The sequence below is a fragment of the Bombus pascuorum genome, chromosome 9 (genome assembly GCF_905332965.1).
Source record: "Bombus pascuorum chromosome 9, iyBomPasc1.1, whole genome shotgun sequence".
Lineage (NCBI taxonomy): Eukaryota > Metazoa > Arthropoda > Insecta > Hymenoptera > Apidae > Bombus > Bombus pascuorum.
Genome location: NC_083496.1, coordinates 5,778,649 through 5,803,162, shown reverse-complemented (window position 1 = coordinate 5,803,162; position 24,514 = coordinate 5,778,649). Strand labels below are relative to the sequence as shown.

Below are 24,514 nucleotides of genomic sequence, written 5' to 3'. Positions count from 1 at the left end.
AACGTCTGCGTTCAGACATCACCTTGCGGTTGAACTATGCACTAATTTATGGCGCGATATTCAATTACAAAATGAATTCAGCAGGATTCAAGTTATTTTTGAAAATGTACGAAATATGACTGACTTTAATGCAAAAAATCTTTTCTGATCTATTATTATATTATCATATAACAAAAAGGTGTACAATTCATCTATCATGTCATCGTTAATATTATAAAATAGGATAAGAATGTAGCTTTCAGTCTGTTTCATATAATCTCTATAATTGGATCTATTAGGCACAAAATATCTTTATACTAATTGTATAAGATCGGAGAATGTTTATTCTTTATTGCGAACAAAATATATCATTTCAAAGCTGAATGAAATTATAGTCATCGATGATCCTGTATCTACTTTCTCGATAATGTACCAGGTCATCTAAGAAGCGCGTACTGCTTTCGTTGTGCAATTTTGTAAGAACCGGTGGCAATGGTGTTATTCCCGCAGTATTTGCTAGATCGTCATAGTAATGGCCCTGCTTAAATCCCATCATGTGGAAGTGTCTTTTTTCCAAGCCTTCTTTTCTGCGGTTTTCAAATTCTTCCGCTTCTTCTTGTAACATATTTGCTTTAGAAGGAAAGTCTTTCTTGCCAAACCAATATTGCAAAATAAAACGGACCTTTGATCAATAAATAAGTGAGTCATACTAAGGTAGTTCATGCGATAAAAAAACGTTACAATATCAATTTTTCTTTCAGTCGCACCTGCAGATCGAACATATTGAAAGCGCAAACATAGAAGGGAAGACCAACCAAGGCCAGGGTGGGATTTTCGATCGATATTAAATGTTTCCATAATGGTGTCACCATATTGGAATCTACCCGTACTCCACATTTTTCGCTCAAAAAGGGGAAGCTATATTTATACCCTTTGATCGAAAAGAAAGATTAAATTATCGTTTTATAAATAAAGTTGGACGATAATTACCTGTACAATAAAAAAGCACATCCACGGTTTCTTTACTATCATCTTTGAAAAGAACATCGTGTTCAGTCACTTCTTTTACATCTGGTTTCTGGAAAGATAAAAATTGAAATAAGATTTCTTACGTGTGTGCTTTATTTGCTTTTCATCAGTTACCTGAACAACATTTTCAGGAAATACAGTGCCTATAGGATCCTTCAGGTGGTGACTTAAAATTACACGCTTTGCTTTCCTTGATATTTCCAAAGCCAAATCCATTCCTGTTGTTTTCATAAAAGCAATATTAAAAAGGCATTTTACAAGAAAAACCAAAGGCCGCAGGTAATATTACATACCGGAAGGCCCGGCGCCAAGTACAAGTACAGTCTTATCGGTAAAAATATCCGGTATCCTATAATCATGACTATGCAATTGCTGCCCTTGGAAAGTCTTCTGACCTTTTAAATTTGGCGTACTAGGCTCGAAGTAATGACCATTACACACCATAACTGCATCAAATGACTCTGTTAAAACAGTATCTTTTTCTAGATTTTTTACTTTAATCGTCCACTTCCGGTTCCCTGTCGATGGCTCCACTAATTCCACGTTATGCAAAAACTGCAAAATACACTCTTGAATATTTTCTGCAATAATAAACAACATAATTCATACTCTTAAAAATTATTAAATACCCGGATATACCGACGAAGATTAAAATGATTGCAGTAAGAATTTAAAAATTCAAGTATTTGCGTGCGAGTCAAATAACTGTCGGGAGTATCGGGAACAGGATAATCAGGATACCCCATAGTTTCCTTCGGAAGATTCGTTCTATGTAGTACAAAAACAATCGAATACATCATTAAAAATAACACAATAAATGAACAGTTTATCGTGCATTTAGTATCATTCTATAGTTGACTTGCCTTAAATTTTTGTACATGCTAGTGTGTATTGGTAAACCGTATCGATCTAAACCAGTTTCTTCCCTGTAAACCCATGTACCGCCTACTTGATCAGTTTTTTCGTAGCATATTACCTCAGTGTCGTATGTACCGGAAGTGCATTGCCGTAAAGCAGCAAGACCAGCTGATCCAGCACCGATCACGGCGATCTTCATATTTCTGAAGAATTTGGCAAAACCTGGAAATTTTGAAATGCACTTGTTCTGGATAACACCTGTAATTTCTTATTCTTTCGAGGACTTCACTCTTGATTCAATAGCGGCCAAATGGCTATATAAAAAGTAGTTTTTGATACACGTGTCACTTGTCACTTCCAAAAATGATATGTAACGAGATTGAAAATGTAGATTCAATCGTTAATGATATCGTGTAATGTACTAGTAGACCCGGTCAAGCTGCAAATGGAAAGGTGCAACGATTGAAAGTAACGAACGTGAACGTTTCTTCTTTTTTCTCTTACAGAACACTTTCCTTACTACTGACATTCTTGCAATGAATAGTAAAGCATATTTCAATCAACGTAAAAATGCTTGCAATAGAATGTAGCAAAATATCGCGATCTACATATTTGAGATTTAGTGGAATGCGAGTTATGTTGATTGATGTAACGATTTACTTACCAGAGGAAAAATCAAATAATCACGTATTGAATTGCTAGCAGTACTCGTGTATTATAGTCAGCGAACAAATACGAAGTGATCAAGCGTGAAATAATCAGTATAAGGAAAGTTGAAGTGTATAGTTCAAAAAGTGGCTGATGCTGATAACAAGGTCGTCGTGCACTCTATATGTTTATATACAAGAGATCCACATATAAAATTCTAGCTATGGCAAGTAACGACGATCAGCGGCCTTGTTCCTTCTTTGGAAACGTGCTGTTGCATTAACTTTGAAACGGTAAAGGAGTTTTTTTATTATTTTTAGATAATAACTCTTTTCGTGGCGTCATGTGATCAGTCGCTTTCAAAATCATTTATAACATTTATTTTTTGTAATATATTTTTAGTACATATCCATTATATACATATGTTTAACTTTTACATATACAAAAAGCTTGAATTAATTTTCTTAAGAAAAAAAGCAGTCTGATAAAAATACATTCAACAATCGATTTCATTTCCCCATTATCGCGTTATACTTTCAAATATATAACAGATAAAAGAGACAAGAGTTGATAACAACTCTAAATACTGCAACAACATCTTCCACTTTTAACGACATTGCAGACGATCGAATTTTTAATCAACGCGTTTAAATTTAAACATTACATTATGCCGTGACATCAAATTTTTAACATCGAATAGGATAGATATTAATGACTTTGTTGACCTATAGTTATAGATCCGATAATTTACGAAATCATCTATAAAATTCATAAAAGAATCTTAATGAATATTTGTAATGATCGGAGTCATTGCACCGATTCCTACAGTCTTTGCAAAATGCTTGTAATACACACCCATTTACTTGACAATAAACGAAAGTGCTTTTTACGCACTACCTCGCTTGTATGAATTTTTAATTCTTCGTTTTCCTCTCGTAACATATTTTCCATGCGAGGGAAATCTTTTTTGCACCATAAAAGTTTTAAAACAAATCGCAACTTCGATCAACAAATAATGATTCGTATTAATGCTAATTTCCACAAAATATTTTAATTCCTTTTTTATTGTATCTGTATATCAATCAAATAAAAAGCCCAGATGCTAATAGGAAGGTCGTTAAAACCAAGAATAGGAGTTTCGATTGATGTGTGTAATATGTTCCCATAATGAGCTGTCATCATGTTTGAATTTACCCATACTCCACATATTTCGTTCAAGAAAGGACAGTTGTATTTGTATTCTAAAGCTGAAGGAAAATTGCTCGAATGTCACTTTACCAATAAGACTTAAAACTATACCGTCCGACACGAATTTTAATCCTTTATACTCGACTCTCTCCTCTGAGAGTACACTGTAAATTTAGCAAACAACTCGGATATCCCCCCTAACGTAACACAAAGAGATTATCGATGATTATATAGCACAAAATTACACAAGCTCCAAATTTTTTAGAAATACATATTTCGCCTCCACATTGTAGGAAAAAAAGACAAATAGAGAAATAAGAAATATGCCTAGATATGCCAAGTGTAAAAGGTTAATTTGTGATATCCACTGTGGGTGATGGAATAATTCTACATTGGCATTCATGTTTTGGACGATTTGGCTTATACTTTATACAGATTATTTTTCTTCCTTTATAAGGAAGAAAGAGCCGAATTGACGTAAAAATTGAGCATCTCTGATAATAGAAAACAAAAATAAGCTATTACTGTATACTGTAGTATTTCTTGCATGTCATTCGAATTTTTTGTTAATAAAAGTGCTTTCATAGAATCACTATAAGAAAAAATGATAGTGGAAAATCATAGATTTCCTTCCTATCGTTCTCATTATGCAAATATTTATGAATCACGCATCTGTATGTGATTCAATCATTTATAATTGGCATTGAAAAAATAAAATAATCATGTAAAATCTTTATTAAAAAGAAAATATATTTTGAGACTTTTAACCTTTTTGTACATTCTGATAACAGTATTCTATTTACATAGATTACAGTTTTAATTAAACATATACAATGTTTACGTTTTATCTATATACAATTAAATATTTTGAAAAATATACAAAATACGAAAAAATGATTCAGATAAAAGTTGTAGCATATTAGGAAATATGTACTGCTGATATTTATGTGCTCATGGAATGACCCTAAAAGGACCTGTGAACATTTTGAGCTCTTAAATAAACCTCTTTTATTACATTTATCATTTATATTGTATTACATATTTTGCATATTTTCAAAGATATTTAGTCACATATGGATAAAACAGACACACTGTATATAAGTAGACTTTAAATTTATGAATTAAAATGTGAATGTTATTATTGAATTTGATCATAAGATAAATTCAAATGTCTGATACAAAATTATTTTATATAAAATAAACCTATTCTCTATGTATTTCTTATAATCTTCTATTTAAAAGATAGATAATAGAGATAGATCCATTGTTATAGTATAAATTATCGTTTAGAATAAAATTCAGATTCCCACATATTTTTGTACAGCACGTACAACTGCATTGCAACTCTTGCATCTTCGACAGAGTTATGTTCCCCTGTTTGTATTACTTTGCCCAATAATTCATATGCAAGTTTCTTCAAACTAGGGGTATACCCTCCAGATAACTGTCTGAAGGTTTTAAATCTGGAAGTATCCCGTAAATATTTCCTTGGATGAGAAAGATATAGTACATCAAGATCATGTTTTAATGCATGGCCAACTAAAGTGCGACCTCTTAAAATTTCTGCTACTTCATTTTGAACAATCTGAAATTCTTCTCCATTTTGAAGATTATGAGGCCTAATACCACTAACTCTAGTTCTATAATCTTGAACAGGTTCTCTTGGTTTTACATATTTGTCATAAACACAAAAACCATGACGGTTCACGATGGATACTCTAGCTAACATACTTTCACTGCCATCTCCTATGCCAACCATTTCACAATCTATTGCTATCTGTTTTGTTAGCTTCTTTTTATTTTCATCATAAACTATTTCTCCTTCATAATGTAATATATGATCTACATTCAATACAGATGGATAATGCTTTTTTCTTGACTTTTGATGTGTAGATTTCTTCTTATTAACATTTTCTTTATCAGTAGAATCTGAACCTGATGGTGATGGTTGAACTACTAAATTTTTAAACATTTCCCAATTTCGACCAGACGCATTACGCTCTGTGTGTGGGATCATACGCTGATCGGCTTTTTTATCCTTTGTATTCATAGTTTGTGTATTAATAGATTTCTTAAAACGGCGTTCGCATTGCCGTTCTATGGTAATGTTTTTCCTGAAAAAAAAAAAGTTAATAAAACAGACTGTAATTAAAAAGTGGATAAAAATATACTAGATATTTGTTTTTAGATATTAAGTTACCTGCCCTAACCTCTTCATTTAACACGTGTTTAAAAACAAATATAAATATCCGAAAAAGAACAATTTTTTATCGAATAACAAAATATACAATATCTATTTCTGAACTAATACGGAAATAAGCAAATTTTTAGTAAAAGTATTTGTAAAATTTTAGATAATATGTCAACGTAAATATGGCGGTACAATCCAAAACACTTATACGTTTGAAAATGGATTTAGTCACTTTCTCCTTCTCGAACGTGTATAATTGAACAAAGGCTGTTGCAAACTTATAGAAAAATTTACATTCGCATGTTTTCTTTTTAATTCAACAATTTTATAGATTAAGGAAATATTTTAATATAAATTAAATATGGAAAATAGGTTTACGAATCAAATACAAGGTAAATGTAGGAAGGGTAGGGTTAATTAACTACTAAATGACGCTTCTAGTAATTTAAATAATGTGAAAAAATTCCTACCATATAAGAAATAATATAAAGATAATACATAATATGAAAGTGAAAGTATCCATTATATTAGAATAAATAAAAAGTATTTAAGAGTTTACACTTGTAAAGTTTGAACTAATGGGTTGTTCATAAACACAAAGGCCTACATTTACACCAACGGTTATCTCATCTGTTATCTCTTATGGAATATGAATAACTGTATGTATTTCAATATTACGTGAGTTTTTAAAAGTATAAGGGAAATGTATGATGATAGCAATAATACAAATAAAGATGTATTTCAAGAACCTCGAAAAAAATTTTGGCTGGTAAGTTTTTACGTATTGTTGAAGATATCTTAAATATGAAGCTTCACTAACCTATCAGTTTAGTAGACGTTTGATGACATTATAAGTGTTTTATTTCTTAATTTTATGAATTATATATTGGATTTTTTACGCTTATTTTGACTGGTGGTTCATCAGTGATTTTTAAATACATTTTTATTTGATAGTTACTTTTGTATATTGTTGCCGTATATAATTATAAATGACATTTTACTCTCAAATTAGCGAACAAGAAAACGTCCAAAAAGTGATGCTATTAGTATCAACTCAATGGACATATCTATCGAATCAGATGTAGGCAAAAAGAAAAAAAGAAGAAGAATTACAGAAGTGGCCAGCAGCATCTTTTCATCTTCTACTCTAGGTAGTAAACAAGGAAATAATTTTCATAGATCTTTCACAATTCAACCAAATACATCAGACTTGCCATTTGTGAATAATGAAGCAGATACAGGAACATTAAAGAAAAAGTATAGAAAACATTATTAAATATACTTTCAACATAATTCAAGGATATTCACTTAATTCAACTCTATTTCTCAGGCACAAAAATAATATTGAAAACTCTAATAATATTACACTCAGAAGTTGGGTACTTGATGTAGCAAATACAAATATCAAGGATAAACCTAATTATGTTTTGAGCAGAAAAGAAGTGAAAAGACAAGAAGCAATTTATGAATTGTATTGTGGAGAAAATGTATTCATTAATGACTTATGTGTTCTCAAAGATTGTTACTATGAACCACTGATATCTAGTAGTATTTTTAGTTCTGATGAATTAGTTACAGTTTTTGGAGATATAACACAATTCATTGAAATACATAATAGATTGAGAAATGAATTAATTGGTCTAAGAGATAAATATGGATTTACAGAAATAGTTGGATCTACAATATTAAATTGGGTTAGTTATAATTAATTCTAAGTATTGAATGTTTAACACAGTTTACAAACATACATATTTATTTTATTACAATCTTTTCAGATTCCAACATTAACAAACCCATACCTGGAAAGGTGCCGAACACAAATATGGGCAAAACACTTGTTAGATGAAAAAAGGTTGACAAACAAACGTTTTCAATCATTTTTAAAAAAACGTTTAGAATCTCCTCATTCAATAGATTTGTGGACTTATATAGATGTAGCAAGATCAAGAATTGTTAAATACCCTTTATTGATTAAGGAAATATTAAAGCATACTGTAGCAACACATGCAGATGAAACATCCTTAAAAGAAGCATATGATTTGATATCTAATTTACTTAAAAATATAGATAAAACCATGGGTGATGCAGAATGCAAATTGGCTCAATCAAAAATTAATGTAAAGCTAGATTATGATCCTAGTAAATGCATTGAGAATGCAACAGAGTTAATCACTCAAGGGCAGCTTAAAGATACAAGGGGAATGGTAAGAATATTTTGTAGATGATTCTCTTAATTATGTGTAAATAAATAGATACAAATTTATATATACATGCGAAAAAAATGATGATTTTTAGAAATTTCAGTGTTTTCTTTTTAACACTGGCTTTGCAATAACTCGTGGAACAAGATCTTCAAGTAAAAGGTACAATTTATTTTGTCCTGTTATACTCAAGGAACAAATCTGCATAAGTACAAATGAAAAGTTTGATTATGGATTTAAAATTGGAGATCAAATTTTAATAACAGAAGATGAACATGGAAAAAGACATTGGATTGATTCGTTTAGTAAAGTTTACAAATGCAATATTAGTCCATCACAAAATGTAATTGACATCAGTGAAAAAGAAAATGAGGAAATTTTAACAACATCAAAAACAATTCGATCTACTAGATTGTCTATGAATAAGACAAGTGAAAATAATTTTTCATTAACATTAAAAAGGAGTTTTTTAAAACAGAAACGTAGCAGCAGCATTGGTTTTGTTTAACATTAGACAACTTTGAATTTATTATTTTATGTTCATACATTATCATATATAAATAGAAATATAATTTAGATCCATTAAAAAAACGTTTAGTTCGATCGTACTAGGAACATCTGTGTGTATCATAAATTATTGTTAAATTCGCTCATATTTCATTACGCTTTAAAGATCACATTCCAGTTTCAAACTAAAAGAATTATTATATATTAACATGTGTACTTACCTATGTATTATTTACATATTTTAAAGTAAATAGTATTAGTGTAAAATATATAAATTATATATGTATACATATTCATATATTTAAGTACATAATAGAGGTGCTAATGTGAAGATAATGATAATAATAATAATATATACATATATTATTATTATATTATTTATATATATATAAATGTAAACACATACTAGTTAAGATATGAACTAAATATTTTTAATAAATCTGTACAAATATTTCTGATATTAATTGTAAGAAAAAATGGGGATCAATTAAAGTGATTGTAAATGCAATTTATATAGGTATGCACATTTATGTATTTAAAAATGGAATTATTTTTTTATGGATATTTTAAAACATAATAAAAAAAATGAAAATCGGGAATTTATAGTCAAGTTTTATTAAACACAATTCCATTCTTATAACATTTGTAGTAAAATAATTATCCACTTATTTTATATTGTCTAAAATGCTTACGGTTTGCTAGGTTTCATTGAATTTCCATCTGGATAACGCTTTTTAAAAGCTTTAATAAGTTGTGGATCAATCAAGTGAACTCCATCTACTTGATTGCCTAATGTGATCCAATTAGGTTGAACATTATGTGGTCGACCAAATAATTCTATTTTTCTTGTTCCTGGGCTCATACGTTCGATGATTCCATAGATTTCGTCAGGTTTGTGACTGGTTGCGCGAACTTCGGCTACTATAACATCGCTATCCAAGCCTCGATTAATTCTCGGATTTCCTTTCATGCCGACTAAGCAATGTTCTTTGCCATGGTTTAACCAATGACCTGTTCTGCCAGTTCTTATTATCCTTTGTAGTTGGTTAGTCTTCACCCATATGATCTCATCTACTCTTTCGTATCCCCATAATTGTAGGCACTCTCTACCAAGTTCCATTGCTCTCCCTGTTACCCATAAAAATAGGAGACCTTCATCTTGAAGAGCAGGTATACCTAATTGTCTCATTTCATCATCTGACATGGTACCATATGGTAATTCCATATGTATGTCCCATGGAGGGTCAGCCATTATAACAGCAAATTTACCCAGGACAGTCATATCAAGATACCGTAAATCACATTGTATCCATTGTGGTGGATAAAGAGTCAATTCACTACCTAATGATCCGCTAGGAGGTGGACACGCAGTACTACTACCATTTTTACTATCTACTGTTAAACCTTTATTCACTGCACTATTATTTGCATTGTCTGTTTCGTTTGACTCCTTTGGTTGGGTTGTTGGTCCATCCACTTCGTAATGAACATATCTATACAATAAAATATTTAAATAAAACAAAGAATCAAGTGATTCTACATTATAATTAAAAATTAAAAATATAAAATTAGAATACATACTTGCATGTATCCATATGAAAGCAAGTATTAAGAAAACTGCAGTCACCTAAAGATTCATCTGTGTGACTTTGAATAATTTTTTTGAAATGAAGTTTTTTACACTTTTCTGCAAATCCTGGTCCACCATTTAACTTGACACAATCTACTCTTGTACCATGGGGACAGAATTCCATAACTTGTGCTCCTCCTTGAGACCGAAATCTTTCAGCTAGTGATTTCTCCTTAGATGTTTGCTTTGATAACAAATCTAAAATTTGTTCTCCAACCTTCTTATTTTCTTTTTCTCTAATAGTAGGCATTGATATAAGTGACATTATATCCTCTGTATTTTTCTTATCTAATTTGGGTTGCTTCTCTGCAGGTACATAGTCATTCAATTCAGATGCAGATGTTTCTGCACTCTCTGGATTTTCTGTGTCATCTGATTGAGACTGATATGATGATTGTGATTCTGCCACTGACAATACTGTATATCCAAAAACACCATTTTCTGTTACTTCCTTGATTCTGAAAAAGCATTCAATTATCTATTTGCATATGAAATTCTGATTTGGGATGATGCAGAAACTTACTAACTTAACAATATCTTGAGCTGCAAGCTTTTCCAAAATTTTGTGAATATCTGGAGATGATACATCTGCATTAAGATTTTTACGAAGTAGATCTATTAGTTCTGCAGATGTGATTGGCAAATTGGGTAATGATTCATGTAGAATACATAACACGTCTCTTTCATATTCACTATGATCGGATCGATGTGAATGTCCCATTGAATCTGACAAAGAATTGAATCTTACTTTTAACACTTAAATAAAACTTTAAAATCATATTTAAGATTCAATTTCAAATATATGAAAAGAAATAAATAAAAAAGAAATAAATAAAAAAGAAATAAATAAAAAAGAAATAAATTCAATTACCATTAGAAAGAGGTGATTCATTTGTCAAGGAGGATGATACTGGTGTTGTAGAAGTAAGAGTAAATAATTCATGTCTCTCGCGTTTTCTTTTCTGCAATTTCTCTCGTAGACTGTTTCTTTTTATTTTAATTGCCTGTATCTCTTCAAAAGCGTCTGACATATCTTCGTGACAAATTATTTAGGAGAAAATAAATAACCATTTGCATATTATTTTTTATATTGAAATAATAAGAAATGAATATTTACCTTATAATACTGATAAAAGCTGTCTAAAATACTCTTAGATATACATTTTTATTTAAAAATGTCAGCATATACGTATGTATAAATGTATAAACTACGAGTAACTTTACAATGTAAAGTCTAACCTGGTCTTAACGACCTAACCGTACCTGAAACGTAAAAGCACATGGCCGATTTGCTAATTCAAGATGGTGTTCAGTAGTGTAGTATTAAATAGGTAGTCGTGATTAATTATTGTTACTAATTTTATTAGTAAGTGTTGTTTAAGGATTTTTCGTCGCAAATAAAATGTCAAACACAAAAGAATTCTTTCTTTCGGTTATACAACGTATTTTCAGTAATTGGACTGCTTTAAGGGTAAATATCTATTTTCTCAAATCTGTAATAAAACATATGTATGTAAATACAAATATATATATAAATATTTTTACATCTTATTTTACTGAATATCTTTTTATTAGATGGCAGTGGAACATGGTATGGGTGCAAAGGGAATGGCGATAGATTTTTGCTTTTACATGACAGAGGTTATGTATATGAACGGTTCGTTATCTCATTTATTTTGTACTATATTTTGATATCAATTATTTTGTAACTAATTTTTAATATTTTTCTATCTCTAGAAGGCCTGAATAGCAGTGAAATTGCCAACGAATTAGAAGATTACATGGATGAGCATTTCAATACAGAACTTCAAGATAATAGTGCAATGCAAGTTGCAGAAGAATTATTGAAGTTTTATCGTTATTGTAATGAAAATACTGAAAATCTGGTAATGATAGAGCTTGCAAAACTGCCACCGTTACAACCATGGCTTGTTACAAATGAACCTGCAAAAAGAATTCAAACCTTTCATGCTATAGAAAATGACAGTTCTGAAGAGGAAGAAACATCTGATAGTATGCAAGTTGTAGATGAATGGACAGAAGTCAGAGGTAGACAAAAAAGATAACTAGTATTTATTATTTTAAAGGGTACATTTTTATTTTCTTTCTTTTTTTTCTTACAAAATGACAGATTAACAAAGAATATACAAACTACTGTTTTACAGTACATGTGCATTGCTTGTAATTGCAATTTATATTCTAGAATCTTCTAATCAAATACTTATCTAAGCAGTCTTTGAGACATTGTCAAATTTTATTTGGCAGTTCCAGTCCCTGCTTCTAAAGAAATAGAAATCATTGTAGAAAATCATTAAAGAAAAAAATAAATATTTTGTAGCTTCTAATTTTGTTTATAAAATATTACCTTTCTCACTTTGAGATAAAGGAACATTACAATATCCATTGTGTTCTCTTACTACAGTTTCTTTTCTTTCTTTTCTTATTCTTTCTTCGGGTCCGACTAAGCTTAAGATTACTGGTAAAAATAACAGACCATGAAACAGACCAAATATCACTACACACGTGAATAACTGAAATGGTACAATTCTTATAAAATTTGTTAACAGAATTTTATTGATAAAAATAGATAAATTTTTTAAGAATACCTTAAAGAAGGTATTGAATATGTAAGCTTCGCTAGAACCTAGCAAAACGAATGCTAGGAACGTACTTAAACCTCCATTAAATACAGCTGGACCAACAATAGAAAGCGTCGCTATCGCACGTTCTGTAAAAGTCATTCACATATATCCATGTAATAATCCTTTTCTTCAATCTCGCATGTTAAAGAACTCGACATTTACCTTTTTTGCTACCCTTTGCGCGTATAAATTCTAATCCCATATGCGCAGCATAGTCAACCGCCAGCCCCGCACATAATAGAATCATGATACTCGAGGACATTTCTATGGTCAAATTTAGAAAGTACATGGTACCCAGTAAGTCAACAAGTGTAAAGAATACGCAACAAATCACCCAAAATGATGCTTGTAAGTTTCTAAGGAACATCAATATTACTACGCCGATGGTCACTATTTCTAGACCTAAATTCCTGATCAATTCTTCTCCTATGACCTACAAAAAGGTAATAATTAGATTATATAATATCTATTAAACGGAAAAAATTACGGTCTTTACTTTGTTTGCTGTCCATGAAACGTAATCAGGCGAAAATATTGCTATGTAATCCTGGCCATGAGAAAAATTCGTCGCTTGAACCGATTCCCTGATAAGTTGCATCGCTTGTATTTGTTCCGATGTTGTGTTAATCATAACATGTTGTATAGGAATTTGCGACGTCTGAGAAAAATAAAAATGAATCCCTTGAGACGTACAGCTATAGAACAATTACATTGTACAGAAAAATTTATTAATACCGTTATATTATATTCTCCAGCCGGTAATTTATCGAAATTGATATCTTTTATGTATGCTTGACCTTCTTTCGTCAAAAGTAAATATTCCGTCAAAATGTTATAATATTCTTCTTTGCTCTCAATATCACCTATAATAAAAATTTTCCCATTGAGTTATCTTTAAAATCGCATTACTTCAAGATCAAGCCTCACCTTTACCAGTAACATTCAGCCATTTCTCATAGGCAATAAACCATGGCTCGAGTGTGCTATTGTTAATGAACCGATTACGTTTTAAAACTTCTACCAGCTGAGAAAGAGATTCACGGTCTTCGTAGTAATCTACGCCGGTCATATAGATTGCGGCTCGTTTTCCATATTTTGGAAAATACTGTTTCAATTTGTTGTTAAACTGAATCGGATAGGAGTCTTGATTTAAATACCAAAGTGGGTCGAAATTTTGCTCCAATTGAAATACTGCCCACGTGTTAACGCACAGGAAGCAGACAGTGATCAATAGGATAATTACTTTTGTCGTGATCTTGGTGATTCCCGGGCCGATATAGTTTTCGAAGATAATCTGTTGAGTGTTTCTCTGACTACATTCGTTGGGTTTCCAGTTTAGTCTTGGTCGGCAGAAGCAACCGTCCTTGCGAGCTTCGAGCCTCTTTTCATCGTATACAAGACAGCTCACGAAGAATATAATTTCATATATGTATAAAAATAAAATCCCTAATGTGGCGAATGCGTAGAAAGATCTGAGAGTAGGCATCACAGTTGTAATGCCAAAAGCAAACGCGATAATGTTCGTGAAGGATGTCACAGTGATCGACATACCTTAAAAAAAAAAAAAAAATGTAAAATAAAAGATAAGAAGAAACTACGCTGTGTATACTAAAAACGATATGACATAATGTAGCATCGTACCAGCCTGTTGGATAGCTTTAGCAATGCGTATCGGAATATCCGTAGACTGATCAGTCTCTGAGAGATTCTCCAGGCTTTGCATGATCACGAACATGTTATCGACACCTATACCAAGAAGTAGAAACGGAAGGATAGAATGTATAGGTCCATAGGAGTAACCCAAGTAGTAACACACTCCGTAAGAGGACAAAATAGCCTGGCCAACCACGAACACCCCCATTATTGAAAGATAAATTCGTTGTTCTAGCGCGTTGCATTTACCGATCATCGCCATCACGTAGACTGCTATCAAAGATATTCCACAGCATAACACCGTGAGATTACTGTTCAATATTTGATGTAGAGAGTCTATATAACTTCGCGAAGCTATCGCATATACCTCCATTCCTGGAGGAAACGTGATATTCGAATGGAGAACGCGGTTTATGAACTCTAGTTCCCAGTTGGCTGAATTTGGATTAGATTTCTTCAGCAACCAATTTAGAATAGTTGCGTTGGCACCTTTAACTCGACCTTTCTTGTCGTAGAATATCCCCGAAAGCAGAGGTATAATATCCAGCAGGACATTGTCGTTGATCCTGCAACAGATCAAGTGATATAAGAATTGAGTTGAAGTGTCGATTCCTTTGTCTATTTCGAAACTTACTTGTTCTTGATTGCTTTGGTCACGTCCTCAAGCACCTCCTTCTTCGTCAAATTACGAACGTCCTTATTTAGACTGGTTTCCCAAAGTTGTATGATGGATTGATATATACATCCATTTTTTAGCACCGTGTTGTTCAATTCGACCAGGATGTCTGTAGTGACATCGAGATCGTTGAAGATGTCTGTCGTGTTGTCCATGTTGAACCACGTAAAGTACCTGTAATTCAATATGATCTTTATTTACCATTTGAGTCAAGAATAAAAAACAAACGATTAAAAATTAATTCATTTATATTTTACCCTGCACACACATCTTCCCAGGTGTTATTGTTCACTATGACTGATTTTACTGTCTGCTCTATCTTGCTAATCTGAAAGAAAGGAAACACGGTTCAACAACCGACTTAATTTAACGGAGGTTCAGCTCACAGATCCCAAGTGTTAGGTAAATCTCGTGAGTCTTGACAAATTTTGACAAGAATCATGCGTTAAAGTGGAAAAGAACCTTCGTAGATACTCGTATAATTCATGATCGCCTATGTACCGAGCGCAGCACTTCCGGCTCCAAAACGTTGGGGGCCGTGACGATGATACTTTCGTATCGGAAATCGTCCCGGAAGTGTGTCTTCACCCAGGCGGCGTCGCTACGTATCACAGAGTCTTCGGGCACGAAGAGCTCGATGTCGTCGAATTCTTCCCTCCAGAAGTATAATCCAGGTGCGCAGATACAATTTATGCAGAAGCACACCAACAGCCACAGCCAGGGTCTTTTTCCAATACTCAAACCAATACTGGGAAAAATTGGAAAAACCACTTTTTTTCTTATCAACGTCTTCCACAGGGACACAAGATAGTAAGTAGTCATATATTTAAAAAAAAAAAAGAAATATATAGATTAAGGAAAGTACTTTTTATTTTGTGGACGAAGCATTTTTGCAAGATAATATTGTGGAGACAGTGTCATTTGAGAAGCTTAAGATAATTTTTGTAGAGCTGCGTTAAGTATTATAGCTCGTGTAGCAAGCTGAAATCTAAGATGCTTTGATTTTAAAAGAAATTTTTGTACGTTGAAATACTTGCATCGACTTAGAAACAACATTTCAAGTACTAAATTACCAATTTTAGGTTTTACTTCTTTTTGTCGAGGTATTACACGAAGTTTAATTGATAAATAACGAACGATTAAGTAGAAAAAAATTCCTTGTTATAATTGGATAACGAGGGAGATGATCTTTAATAGAAATATTAAGAAAACGCAGGGGGTGGCGCCAGAGGAACCAACGAGCTAATATAGGCCACTTCGTGGAACGAAAGCGACCATTCTTGATTCAGCTAATTAAGAGGGTCGCGATGATCTCACCTTAAGTGGATTAAATTGTACAAGGTTCAAGCCCCGAAACTCGACGCCACTAATGTCATTATTCGACAACGAGATTTATTATGTTTTCATAGTTCGAGCAATTACCTATTGAAAACATACTCTATGGCGCGTGGAGATTGATTGATCCTAATTGTGATTCGACCAACAATCACAAATCACATTTGAATCGAATTTATACGAGATATAAATTCCCCTATAAAGTGAAGTATTTCGAAAGAACGAGAATTATACTACTGAATTTATATCGTATAGGAATAAATAATCTAATAAAAAATACGTCCTTGTCATAGATTTTATCGTGACAATTAACTTCATCGTATGAGACTGCTATTAACGAAGGCACGTTTCAGTGTTAATTCATTCCGAGACAACCTGTTATTTCAACCAGACTAAACATGGTACGTTTCGGTGACAATGCAAATTCAGGCGCGCATCATGAGCACCGTGAAAACGGAGATAATGCACTTCCGACAGAAGAACGCGATCATGTTCAATTTGCCGACATCCGATCTATTTTTTCCTTTCCACGAATAATTCACGAATCGTAAAATTCAACTGTAAACGCGAGAAAATTTTTTTTTCCAAAAAGGTTCAATGGATCGGATGTATTACTACGAAAATCGATGGAATAATATAAAAGTTGAAGAAAACACGCAAAATCCTCGTTTGAAAAGTATAAAAAGCTAGAAGAATATCTTATTCCACCGCAAATCGAAACGTCTCCAGGAAAACTCACCCCCCGCCCCGAAAACCATCAACAATTCAAAATGATGCGTGCACTCACCGATAAAACACACGATCTGAATTTAAATGAAGATCTAGCAGGAGATCTTTGAGACGTTTCCACGTGATTCCAGTGTTTCTTCCTCGATGCTGTTCCATCCTCGTGGCTGCGACGCTTACGTCGTTCGGTGGTCGAATGTCCACTGCGGGAGAACGTTTGTAAGCACACAGTGTGGCAGCATGCATGTGACCAACGCTGGAAGTAATCTGCCACAATTATATAACGTTCGGTCCGGAGCTTCGCTTGCACGATCGTGGCTGATGCCATCGGGAGGATGAGGAGGAGCGTGGACGTCGGTCACCCCTCCTATTGTCTTCGTGACTGCTCGTTTACAACGCTTCTCAACACTTGTTTCACTCGAGGATCCTCGCTACTGTACTTCAAAAGGACCTCCCGACAGCTTTCCTCTTTTCATACATTACAGGTGGCAATCTCATATACGCTCGCCGATCTTGTACTTTCGATAGAAGAATATCTCGTTTGGCGCAAGTTGTTCGTTCCAGAGCGTTTTGTATTCATCTTGGAATTATCTGATCATGCATGGAGAAGAGATATATACGGGCCGATTAGCATAATTGTGGACCACGTATCGAGAGTGTCGGGAAAGAGATTTAACTGCAGCGATCTATCTCGCTATCAGACGGTGTTCGTTATATCTTTTGCCCTATTGCTTCTTTTTTTAAAATCCATAGAGCGAGCGTAATACGCTAATAAAGTAGTACGACGCGAGCACGATCTCTAACCAGAGCAATTTTTGTCGAGTCAGGTAAGTAGTCCACGAGATGTTTAATTTCCGAGATTCGTGTCGACGAGAGACTTGCATCTACAATGACGTCGCGTCGTTGTGAGCGATCGTTCGAAAGCCAGCGCAAACAAAATGTTTAAACTATCGTTTGATTTGCTTGTGTTTCGACAGAAATCCTTCGATGTTTGCTTCGTATCGCGTTTATACCCGATCTACGGAACAACGTACTGTCGACTCCAGCTGACCCACTTCTTCCATTAATTAACGCTTTTCTTCGAGAGTTGCACGATGCAAAAGTTTCCACGATGCTGCAAATTGGGGAAAAGAGAAACTTGTAATTTAAATAGAAGCGTAAAATTGTTTTACATTGCGTTACAGCGTTACATATATAGTTACATCAATAACTGCTTTTTTCACGCTCGATGATAGCCTCGGATCTTCCACGGTTCGTGGATAGATCGAGGAAACAGGATTAACGAAAATGGTGCATCGGATCCGACTTATTAATTTTCCCATAACAATCGAGCACCAGTTCTCTTTGAGACTGTTATTCCCTACTAGTCGAGACTCATGCGACTTTTTTTTTTTTTTTTTTTTTAAATAGTTTATTTAGCCAATATTTGATTTTTTGTACATTTTTGAGATTCACAATAAACAATGAATTTGAGTATGGTGTGTTTAGGCAAAAGTACCGATACGCGTCGGTACGACGTAGCCATGGTCTAATATGTGTCGTGGATTTTCGGTTTTTGCGTTTATTTTTTTGTTTTTTGGGTTTAAGTCGCATTGGTGCGTGATTTTTGTGTATTCTTGTGTGTGTTGTATTTTGTCCTGAAACTTGGCCGCAAAACAGGACTCCTCGGTAGACTCATGCGACTCGCACGCGCTCGAATGATCGCGGAAAAAATGATTTAGCATCCGTAATTGCGGAAGAACGACATTTCTCAAAGATTATACGATTGTAAGATACACAATTACACGTTTCATCGATGTCGTTGCTTAAGACCTTGTCGTTTAACAATTAGAAGGTACGATCGTGATGACGATAGAAAATGATGGAAAAGTTAAAGATATCGATGACCTTGAGACGCTATTGATATTTTCTATCAATGTTAGATACATTCTACTACTGTTATCGAAATACGAAGATAGAAACAAAATAAAAATATTTTGATTCACGAATAAAAATAGATCTCCCTATATAGGCGTGTCAAACAATCGGAGAATCCTAATTAATCGTACGGTATCTGGCTCGGGATCGTTTTACGCTCTTTGCCCGATTTTCACTCGCTGTTCACTTTCTCCTCCAACACTCGTGACAAAAGAGCAGGGACTATTGTTCAGGGAAAAGATTCAAAATGGTCCCGGAAGACCGCTCGACGAATTGAAAGTAATACGGATTGATTTAACACCAATTTCATCCAGGTAACGAACGACAAGGGGTCGGGATTACAAGCTCGACGAGAAGGTAGGGAGCGTGGTCGAAGTGAATGGCTTTCTCATCGGATCCGTGGATCTTCAGTATTCCTGGTTCCAGTCGGACCGATGGGTGGTCTCCTCTCGCGTGCTATTTGCTACATCGGCCGGATCGGTCTGCTCGATGTTCGATGTTCGATGTTCGATCGTAACTGAGAAACTTGCGACGGGACGAAAGATTTAGTGTTCGAAAGTCCGGTACGTTTTCTGCCAACTGTGTGAGTAAAAATAATTTTTATACGTTTTTAATTTAACTTGACTCGATGTTACAATTCGATTTAATATGTCTCGAAACAATTCCATCTTCGACTACTGATAAATTGACAAGTATTGTGTTTCTAAGAATTTTCCACGAAATAATTGAATTAACTATGCGATATCAGCTCGGTTTCGTTTTTCGTGTACAGTTCCGTTGAATAGTTATCATTCACGGTACACGGCATTTCTGTTTCTTTTCCATGTACGTTCCTATGAACGATCTTGGAGAGATCTATGCAGCACGAACTCAATGTATTCCGACGTTGAAAAGTTAGTTTGCTTTTTAAGTCTGACAAGGCACACGTTTCACGAATGGTGTCAACGGTCGCTGTCAACCGGCAGAAAAGAAATCAAGGCGTTTTTCGAATTTCGGCCAATAACTGAATTCGTAATGGATTAACGGTCTTGTAGAAAGTTTCGCGGATTAGAATTCCAACTTTTTATGGATAAGCCACAAAATTTCCATGTCTTGGTTTCGAAAATTGCCATTAATAACTGTTACTAGAGACCAATAAAAAAGCATATTCGACAGCGTAGATACGAGTATAAATACGCGGAAGAACCTTTATTTATCTCTGTTTTATTTCGAATAGAAGATTATCGAACACGGAATTGGTGATCTTTCTTATTTAATCGATTCAGATAAAGAAGAAAGAGAAAAAAAAAATGATTGCAAAAATTGAGAGATGACCCTGAACTCTGGACGAAGAGCAGTGTGTGCACGTGGGCTGCTTCTTAAACGTAGCCACTCTCTCCGAACGACTTTTTCCGCCGTTTCATCCGAGACATTTCGATAGTTTTCTCTTCAATGATTCATCGTCTTTTTTTCACCGAGCTCTAGAACCTTCATTAAAAATTCCATTTTAAAGATCGGCTTTGAGATATCTATAACTAGCATCCTACGATCCAAAATCTGCGTTTCATGCCCTGTGGTAATGTCTCGATTCATAATTTGCTGGCTTATTACGTGAAATTCAAATATTCCGGATGCTTCATGCATGTATTTACGATCTTCTCGAATAGAAACATGAAAGACACATGAGTTTCTGAATAAATTGTTAAACGTCTTACGAGCAAAATACTCTGTCAAGACTTGGACGATAGAAGAGACAGTGGTATATAATCTTAACAACATAGTAGAGGAAGTATTCTCATCGGGATACGATTAATGGAAGCGTATTTCATGTCAACGTGGCTGCATTCACCTTGACCGAAGAAAGTGTTACACCGGTCTTTAACCCGTGCCGGTCGATTCATGAATGTACATTGTACGACTATATCGGTGCGTCTACTTTTACCGTATCGATCATTCGATGCTCGTACTTTGTAATTGAATCGCAATTCGAGTCAGAAACACGGTATTAGTAGCAAAAATGTTACGAGATACTGTTCAGTTTTTTTTCTCACGCGAAAGTAAGAACAAATTGTTGAAAAGTAGAATAGATAACAGAAGAAAGGTGTTGGTTGATAATCATTCTAAACGCGTAACGACATCGGTGTGAACATTTCTGCATAACTAGTTTCTTTCTTCGCTTTGACCAGCAGCCATATAAGTGGAACGATTCGAGAGTATGTAGTCCTTCTTGCTTACTAATCGGTCTAACTATAAACGCAAACTGAAACTGTCAATCAACAAACTTTTAAAAGAGTAAAAGTCTCTATATCGAATTCTATAGATAAAAATATCTATGTATTTCACGACGTATAGGTATTTCGACTTGACAAAATGTCGGAGAGTCAGTAGGTTTTCCATTAATTTCAGAACCATGAACGCGGCAACAATCTTGTTGGTCCTCGTGATAGGATTAGCCAACGGTCAATTGAATTTCGAGGGTAACCCGTTGACGGAGGATACCGAGTATACGGCTGTGGAATCACGATTCTCTGAAAAAACTACAGGACGACAGGAAACCACAGTGGACGTGATCAATGCCTCGGCAGAATCTCCTCAAAACATTCATCTACTATTCTCAGACGTTAAAAACTCATCCCAATATGCAAATCCGATAGAAACTTCCATCGATGATCATCCAGTGAATCATACATGGTCGCACCTTGCGAAGCAACAGAAGATCGTTCAATCGAGTCGTCATCTGTCTGCGAATACGTACAATCAAGGAATCGCCTCCGTCAACAATGTTGAAGTTGCCTTGAACTCTTTTCTTAATTCGAAGACGCCAGAGGAATCACGTCTGTCTTTGGACCATTATTTACAAAGCCGAGAAACTCCTCAGAATGCCAAAGCAATGATCACCAATCAACAGCAATTAACGCAACAGCCAGTAACACGTGTTAATCAGGAGACCGTGTCTTCTCCGGTGAACCAACACTTGACTGCGCAACTCATGCAACAAAGGCAGGCGCCGCCAACTTTTCCAGTTGGCCAACCAGCTAATCAACCGACCTATGGTGCGCCTGTGAACTCGGTGAATCTTCGTCCGACTATGTCAAATCCGGCAACCGCGTCACTGATGCAGCAACAGCATATGTTACAACCGTACGCATCCGGAATTCAAGCAAGGAACGACGTTTACTATCCTGGGTGGTATCAACGCGTAAGAAGGGTGCGTGGAAAGCCGTTTCCCTATGCACAATCCAGGGGTGGTCCAGGATTCTACGCCGGTCCGGTTCCTCCAGGTGATATATTACTAACGCGTTCGTAATCGAGAATTAATTAAAAAGGAACTAACAAGACTAAGCTGCGCGTGAAAGAAACTTTCTTATACGGATATTCTGGATGTTTGAAAATCTTATCGAATCTGCTAATTAACACGAGATACGTCAACTATGACGGTGAAACGGGTTTAGCAATCGAGAATTGTATCTCGATTACTAAATCCTGTAATTTAGGGAAACTTCTCTTAACGCAATTCGCATTATAAGAGAGACCATTAATTAGGGAATTTGTGAGAGTTTTCTTATCCAATGCCGTAATTGATAATTTTCACTTGAGATAAATATTCACTTTAATTAGCAACTAATTTTGCAATCGACTTTCTCATGCAGTGCCGTTCAAGCAGAAAGGCCCACCCGTTGAAGTAATCTACACGAAGCCACCAGGATTTCATCATGGGCCACCACCTATCAGCAACCCTCCGGTTCCGTACGAAGACGCTGGTGCTTGGTTCCCTGAAGTTGATCGTCCACCGCCAACCAAAGATGTTTACTATTCTCAGCTATACGCTCAATCCTATGATCCTTATTACTACAATTATATCGCCAAAACGGGCAAAATAAAACCTCATCTGTACGGCAAATTAGGTAAGTATCACGAAGAAGAAGGGGACGGTATCTGGGGAGAATTGTATCGAGGATTCAAGAAACACGGCCTGAAGAATATCATGACACCGACGTTTCTCTTGGGAATGACTCTCCCTGTGGTCACTCTGATGCTCACGGCTCTCGTGCAGAAAAGGTCTCTGTCCAGGTCGGATTCGAGAGAATTGACAATGGAGAACACGATCCAGGATTATTTAGAACAAGTTCAGAAAGCCGTGGAATGTTACGAGAAGAAACGTAGGAAGAGGAACACGAGTACAGATGAGTGTTAGAACTATGATTGATTTTATTAATTTATTGAATTTGGATATCGAATGGGTAATAGATGAAATGGAAGGATATCTAAAAATTTTGTACATAATTAGTGTAACATATTAACGAGGGAAATGCTCGTAAGATTGTGTAGAACAGAGAGTGATTTCTCTTAGAAATGATTCTCTGTCGCAGTCGGTGGTTTATAGCGAGTGATTAATTACATAAAATCGCGGTAGACCATCACGAGATATCAATGGGAAGAAGGTGACAGTGAAACGTCTCTCGCGACGAGAGTGGCTAAACGTGAGAAGAAAACTTTCGCGGGTCAATTACCTACGACCCTATTCGCATCCGCGTGGGTGTGCAACTCGCGGATAGTAAGATTAATTACCAATGATATCGAGCTACTTTTACTTTTCTAATAAATTACTCGACCACAAGTGGATTAGTAGTAGCGGCTTTGATTATAAACGATGCGATTAGGAAATACAAAAACGTTGAAACTTTATTATGGAGTATTTCTTTAGTTCCTTTACTACCGTATTTTAAATGTCCTGCCTTCTTCGTCTTCTCTTTTCTTCAAGCGGAAAGAGGCTTTCAAATGTACAGTAATCTTCGGACCATATTCCAGTTATGTATGCTCAGACGAGCCTTGAATTTTGAATTAGGAATGACATCTGCGACTATACTGCACCGCAAGGCGTGCATCATGGCACAGAAATGAATAACCGGTTTATCCATTTATGGACGAACCGAGCGAAGTGTTACGCATCGATTTCGACGAAATTTTGACTGGAGATCTAAAAATTTCGGTTCATTATTACTTTCATTTATTATTTAATTGATAAGTATTAATTTTTCATGCTTCTCTTACATTTTCTAGGCTAACGAACGGTACAAAAGGAACATAAAAAGTCCATAAAAAAGTCAATGCATAACATACAAAAGTACGATCCTCTTACTAGTGTCAGTGGTTTTACTCATCAACCTTGATTAACAATCTTACAACCTGTTTCGCAAACTGGATCAGTGAACGCAACATTCTCATTATGGATGTCATTTATCTGTTACAAGAAATCGAATTACTTTTATTTCATACTTGAGGTCATATCAATGTAAATTTGGCGAATCATTTCCGTTTTATTGCAATCCTTTATCATCAATCTTTTATTTTAAA

At 34.6% G+C, this 24,514-nt stretch overlaps 7 protein-coding genes across 16 annotated transcripts; 3 read left to right on the top strand and 4 right to left on the bottom strand.

Moving 5' to 3' along the window:
- Nucleotides 1-242: 242 nt before the first annotated feature.
- On the bottom strand, nucleotides 243-3,021 carry LOC132910810 (senecionine N-oxygenase-like). Of its 3 annotated transcripts, none has more exons than XM_060966843.1 (8): nucleotides 2,531-3,021; nucleotides 1,872-2,305; nucleotides 1,638-1,776; nucleotides 1,302-1,563; nucleotides 1,123-1,226; nucleotides 970-1,057; nucleotides 747-910; nucleotides 243-661 (listed from the first exon to the last, which is right to left on the bottom strand). In XM_060966843.1, the coding sequence occupies exons 2-8, from the start codon at nucleotides 2,063-2,065 to the stop codon at nucleotides 353-355; spliced, it is 1,260 nt and encodes a 419-aa protein (XP_060822826.1). In that variant the 5' UTR covers nucleotides 2,066-2,305; nucleotides 2,531-3,021; the 3' UTR covers nucleotides 243-352. The 3 variants fall into 3 exon arrangements, with proteins under 3 accessions (XP_060822826.1, XP_060822827.1, XP_060822828.1); XM_060966844.1 differs by having other exon boundaries at nucleotides 1,872-2,088; XM_060966845.1 differs by having other exon boundaries at nucleotides 1,872-2,069.
- A 1,406-nt stretch (nucleotides 3,022-4,427) lies between these two features.
- On the bottom strand, nucleotides 4,428-6,884 carry LOC132910816 (RNA exonuclease 4). 4 transcript variants are annotated; one of them, XM_060966867.1, is made up of 2 exons: nucleotides 6,714-6,884; nucleotides 4,428-5,816 (listed from the first exon to the last, which is right to left on the bottom strand). In XM_060966867.1, the coding sequence occupies exon 2, from the start codon at nucleotides 5,750-5,752 to the stop codon at nucleotides 4,982-4,984; it is 771 nt and encodes a 256-aa protein (XP_060822850.1). In that variant the 5' UTR covers nucleotides 5,753-5,816; nucleotides 6,714-6,884; the 3' UTR covers nucleotides 4,428-4,981. The 4 variants fall into 4 exon arrangements, with proteins under 4 accessions (XP_060822850.1, XP_060822847.1, XP_060822849.1 ...); XM_060966864.1 differs by lacking the exon at nucleotides 6,714-6,884 and adding an exon at nucleotides 6,364-6,482; XM_060966866.1 differs by lacking the exon at nucleotides 6,714-6,884 and adding an exon at nucleotides 5,903-6,099.
- On the top strand, nucleotides 6,495-9,204 carry LOC132910805 (neuroepithelial cell-transforming gene 1 protein-like). Its single transcript, XM_060966834.1, has 5 exons — nucleotides 6,495-6,662; nucleotides 6,906-7,150; nucleotides 7,224-7,587; nucleotides 7,669-8,097; nucleotides 8,189-9,204. The coding sequence occupies exons 1-5, from the start codon at nucleotides 6,597-6,599 to the stop codon at nucleotides 8,600-8,602; spliced, it is 1,518 nt and encodes a 505-aa protein (XP_060822817.1). The 5' UTR covers nucleotides 6,495-6,596; the 3' UTR covers nucleotides 8,603-9,204.
- LOC132910802 (N6-adenosine-methyltransferase catalytic subunit) lies at nucleotides 8,589-11,504 on the bottom strand. Of its 2 annotated transcripts, none has more exons than XM_060966825.1 (6): nucleotides 11,349-11,504; nucleotides 11,103-11,264; nucleotides 10,755-10,957; nucleotides 10,183-10,709; nucleotides 9,294-10,094; nucleotides 8,589-8,786 (listed from the first exon to the last, which is right to left on the bottom strand). In XM_060966825.1, exons 2-6 carry the CDS (start codon nucleotides 11,260-11,262, stop codon nucleotides 8,762-8,764), a joined length of 1,716 nt encoding a protein of 571 aa, XP_060822808.1. In that variant the 5' UTR covers nucleotides 11,263-11,264; nucleotides 11,349-11,504; the 3' UTR covers nucleotides 8,589-8,761. The 2 variants fall into 2 exon arrangements, with proteins under 2 accessions (XP_060822808.1, XP_060822809.1); XM_060966826.1 differs by having other exon boundaries at nucleotides 10,183-10,689; nucleotides 10,759-10,957.
- Nucleotides 11,505-11,538: 34 nt separating this feature from the next.
- Nucleotides 11,539-12,576, top strand: LOC132910817 (uncharacterized). The gene is made up of 3 exons (XM_060966868.1): nucleotides 11,539-11,702; nucleotides 11,807-11,888; nucleotides 11,969-12,576. Exons 1-3 carry the CDS (start codon nucleotides 11,634-11,636, stop codon nucleotides 12,295-12,297), a joined length of 480 nt encoding a protein of 159 aa, XP_060822851.1. The 5' UTR covers nucleotides 11,539-11,633; the 3' UTR covers nucleotides 12,298-12,576.
- On the bottom strand, nucleotides 12,304-17,584 carry LOC132910792 (patched domain-containing protein 3-like). 2 transcript variants are annotated; one of them, XM_060966801.1, is made up of 12 exons: nucleotides 17,325-17,584; nucleotides 15,704-15,950; nucleotides 15,460-15,530; nucleotides 15,161-15,376; nucleotides 14,515-15,092; nucleotides 13,801-14,424; nucleotides 13,609-13,736; nucleotides 13,370-13,531; nucleotides 13,036-13,306; nucleotides 12,838-12,959; nucleotides 12,597-12,762; nucleotides 12,304-12,511 (listed from the first exon to the last, which is right to left on the bottom strand). In XM_060966801.1, exons 1-12 carry the CDS (start codon nucleotides 17,507-17,509, stop codon nucleotides 12,486-12,488), a joined length of 2,796 nt encoding a protein of 931 aa, XP_060822784.1. In that variant the 5' UTR covers nucleotides 17,510-17,584; the 3' UTR covers nucleotides 12,304-12,485. The 2 variants fall into 2 exon arrangements, with proteins under 2 accessions (XP_060822784.1, XP_060822785.1); XM_060966802.1 differs by lacking the exon at nucleotides 17,325-17,584 and having other exon boundaries at nucleotides 15,665-15,840.
- Nucleotides 17,585-17,936: 352 nt separating this feature from the next.
- Nucleotides 17,937-23,845, top strand: LOC132910807 (uncharacterized). 3 transcript variants are annotated; one of them, XM_060966836.1, is made up of 4 exons: nucleotides 17,937-18,090; nucleotides 19,495-19,763; nucleotides 21,566-22,440; nucleotides 22,810-23,845. In XM_060966836.1, the coding sequence occupies exons 3-4, from the start codon at nucleotides 21,570-21,572 to the stop codon at nucleotides 23,352-23,354; spliced, it is 1,416 nt and encodes a 471-aa protein (XP_060822819.1). In that variant the 5' UTR covers nucleotides 17,937-18,090; nucleotides 19,495-19,763; nucleotides 21,566-21,569; the 3' UTR covers nucleotides 23,355-23,845. The 3 variants fall into 3 exon arrangements, with proteins under 3 accessions (XP_060822819.1, XP_060822820.1, XP_060822822.1); XM_060966837.1 differs by lacking the exon at nucleotides 19,495-19,763; XM_060966839.1 differs by lacking the exons at nucleotides 17,937-18,090; nucleotides 19,495-19,763 and adding an exon at nucleotides 20,797-21,372.
- The last annotated feature ends 669 nt before the right edge of the window (nucleotides 23,846-24,514 follow it).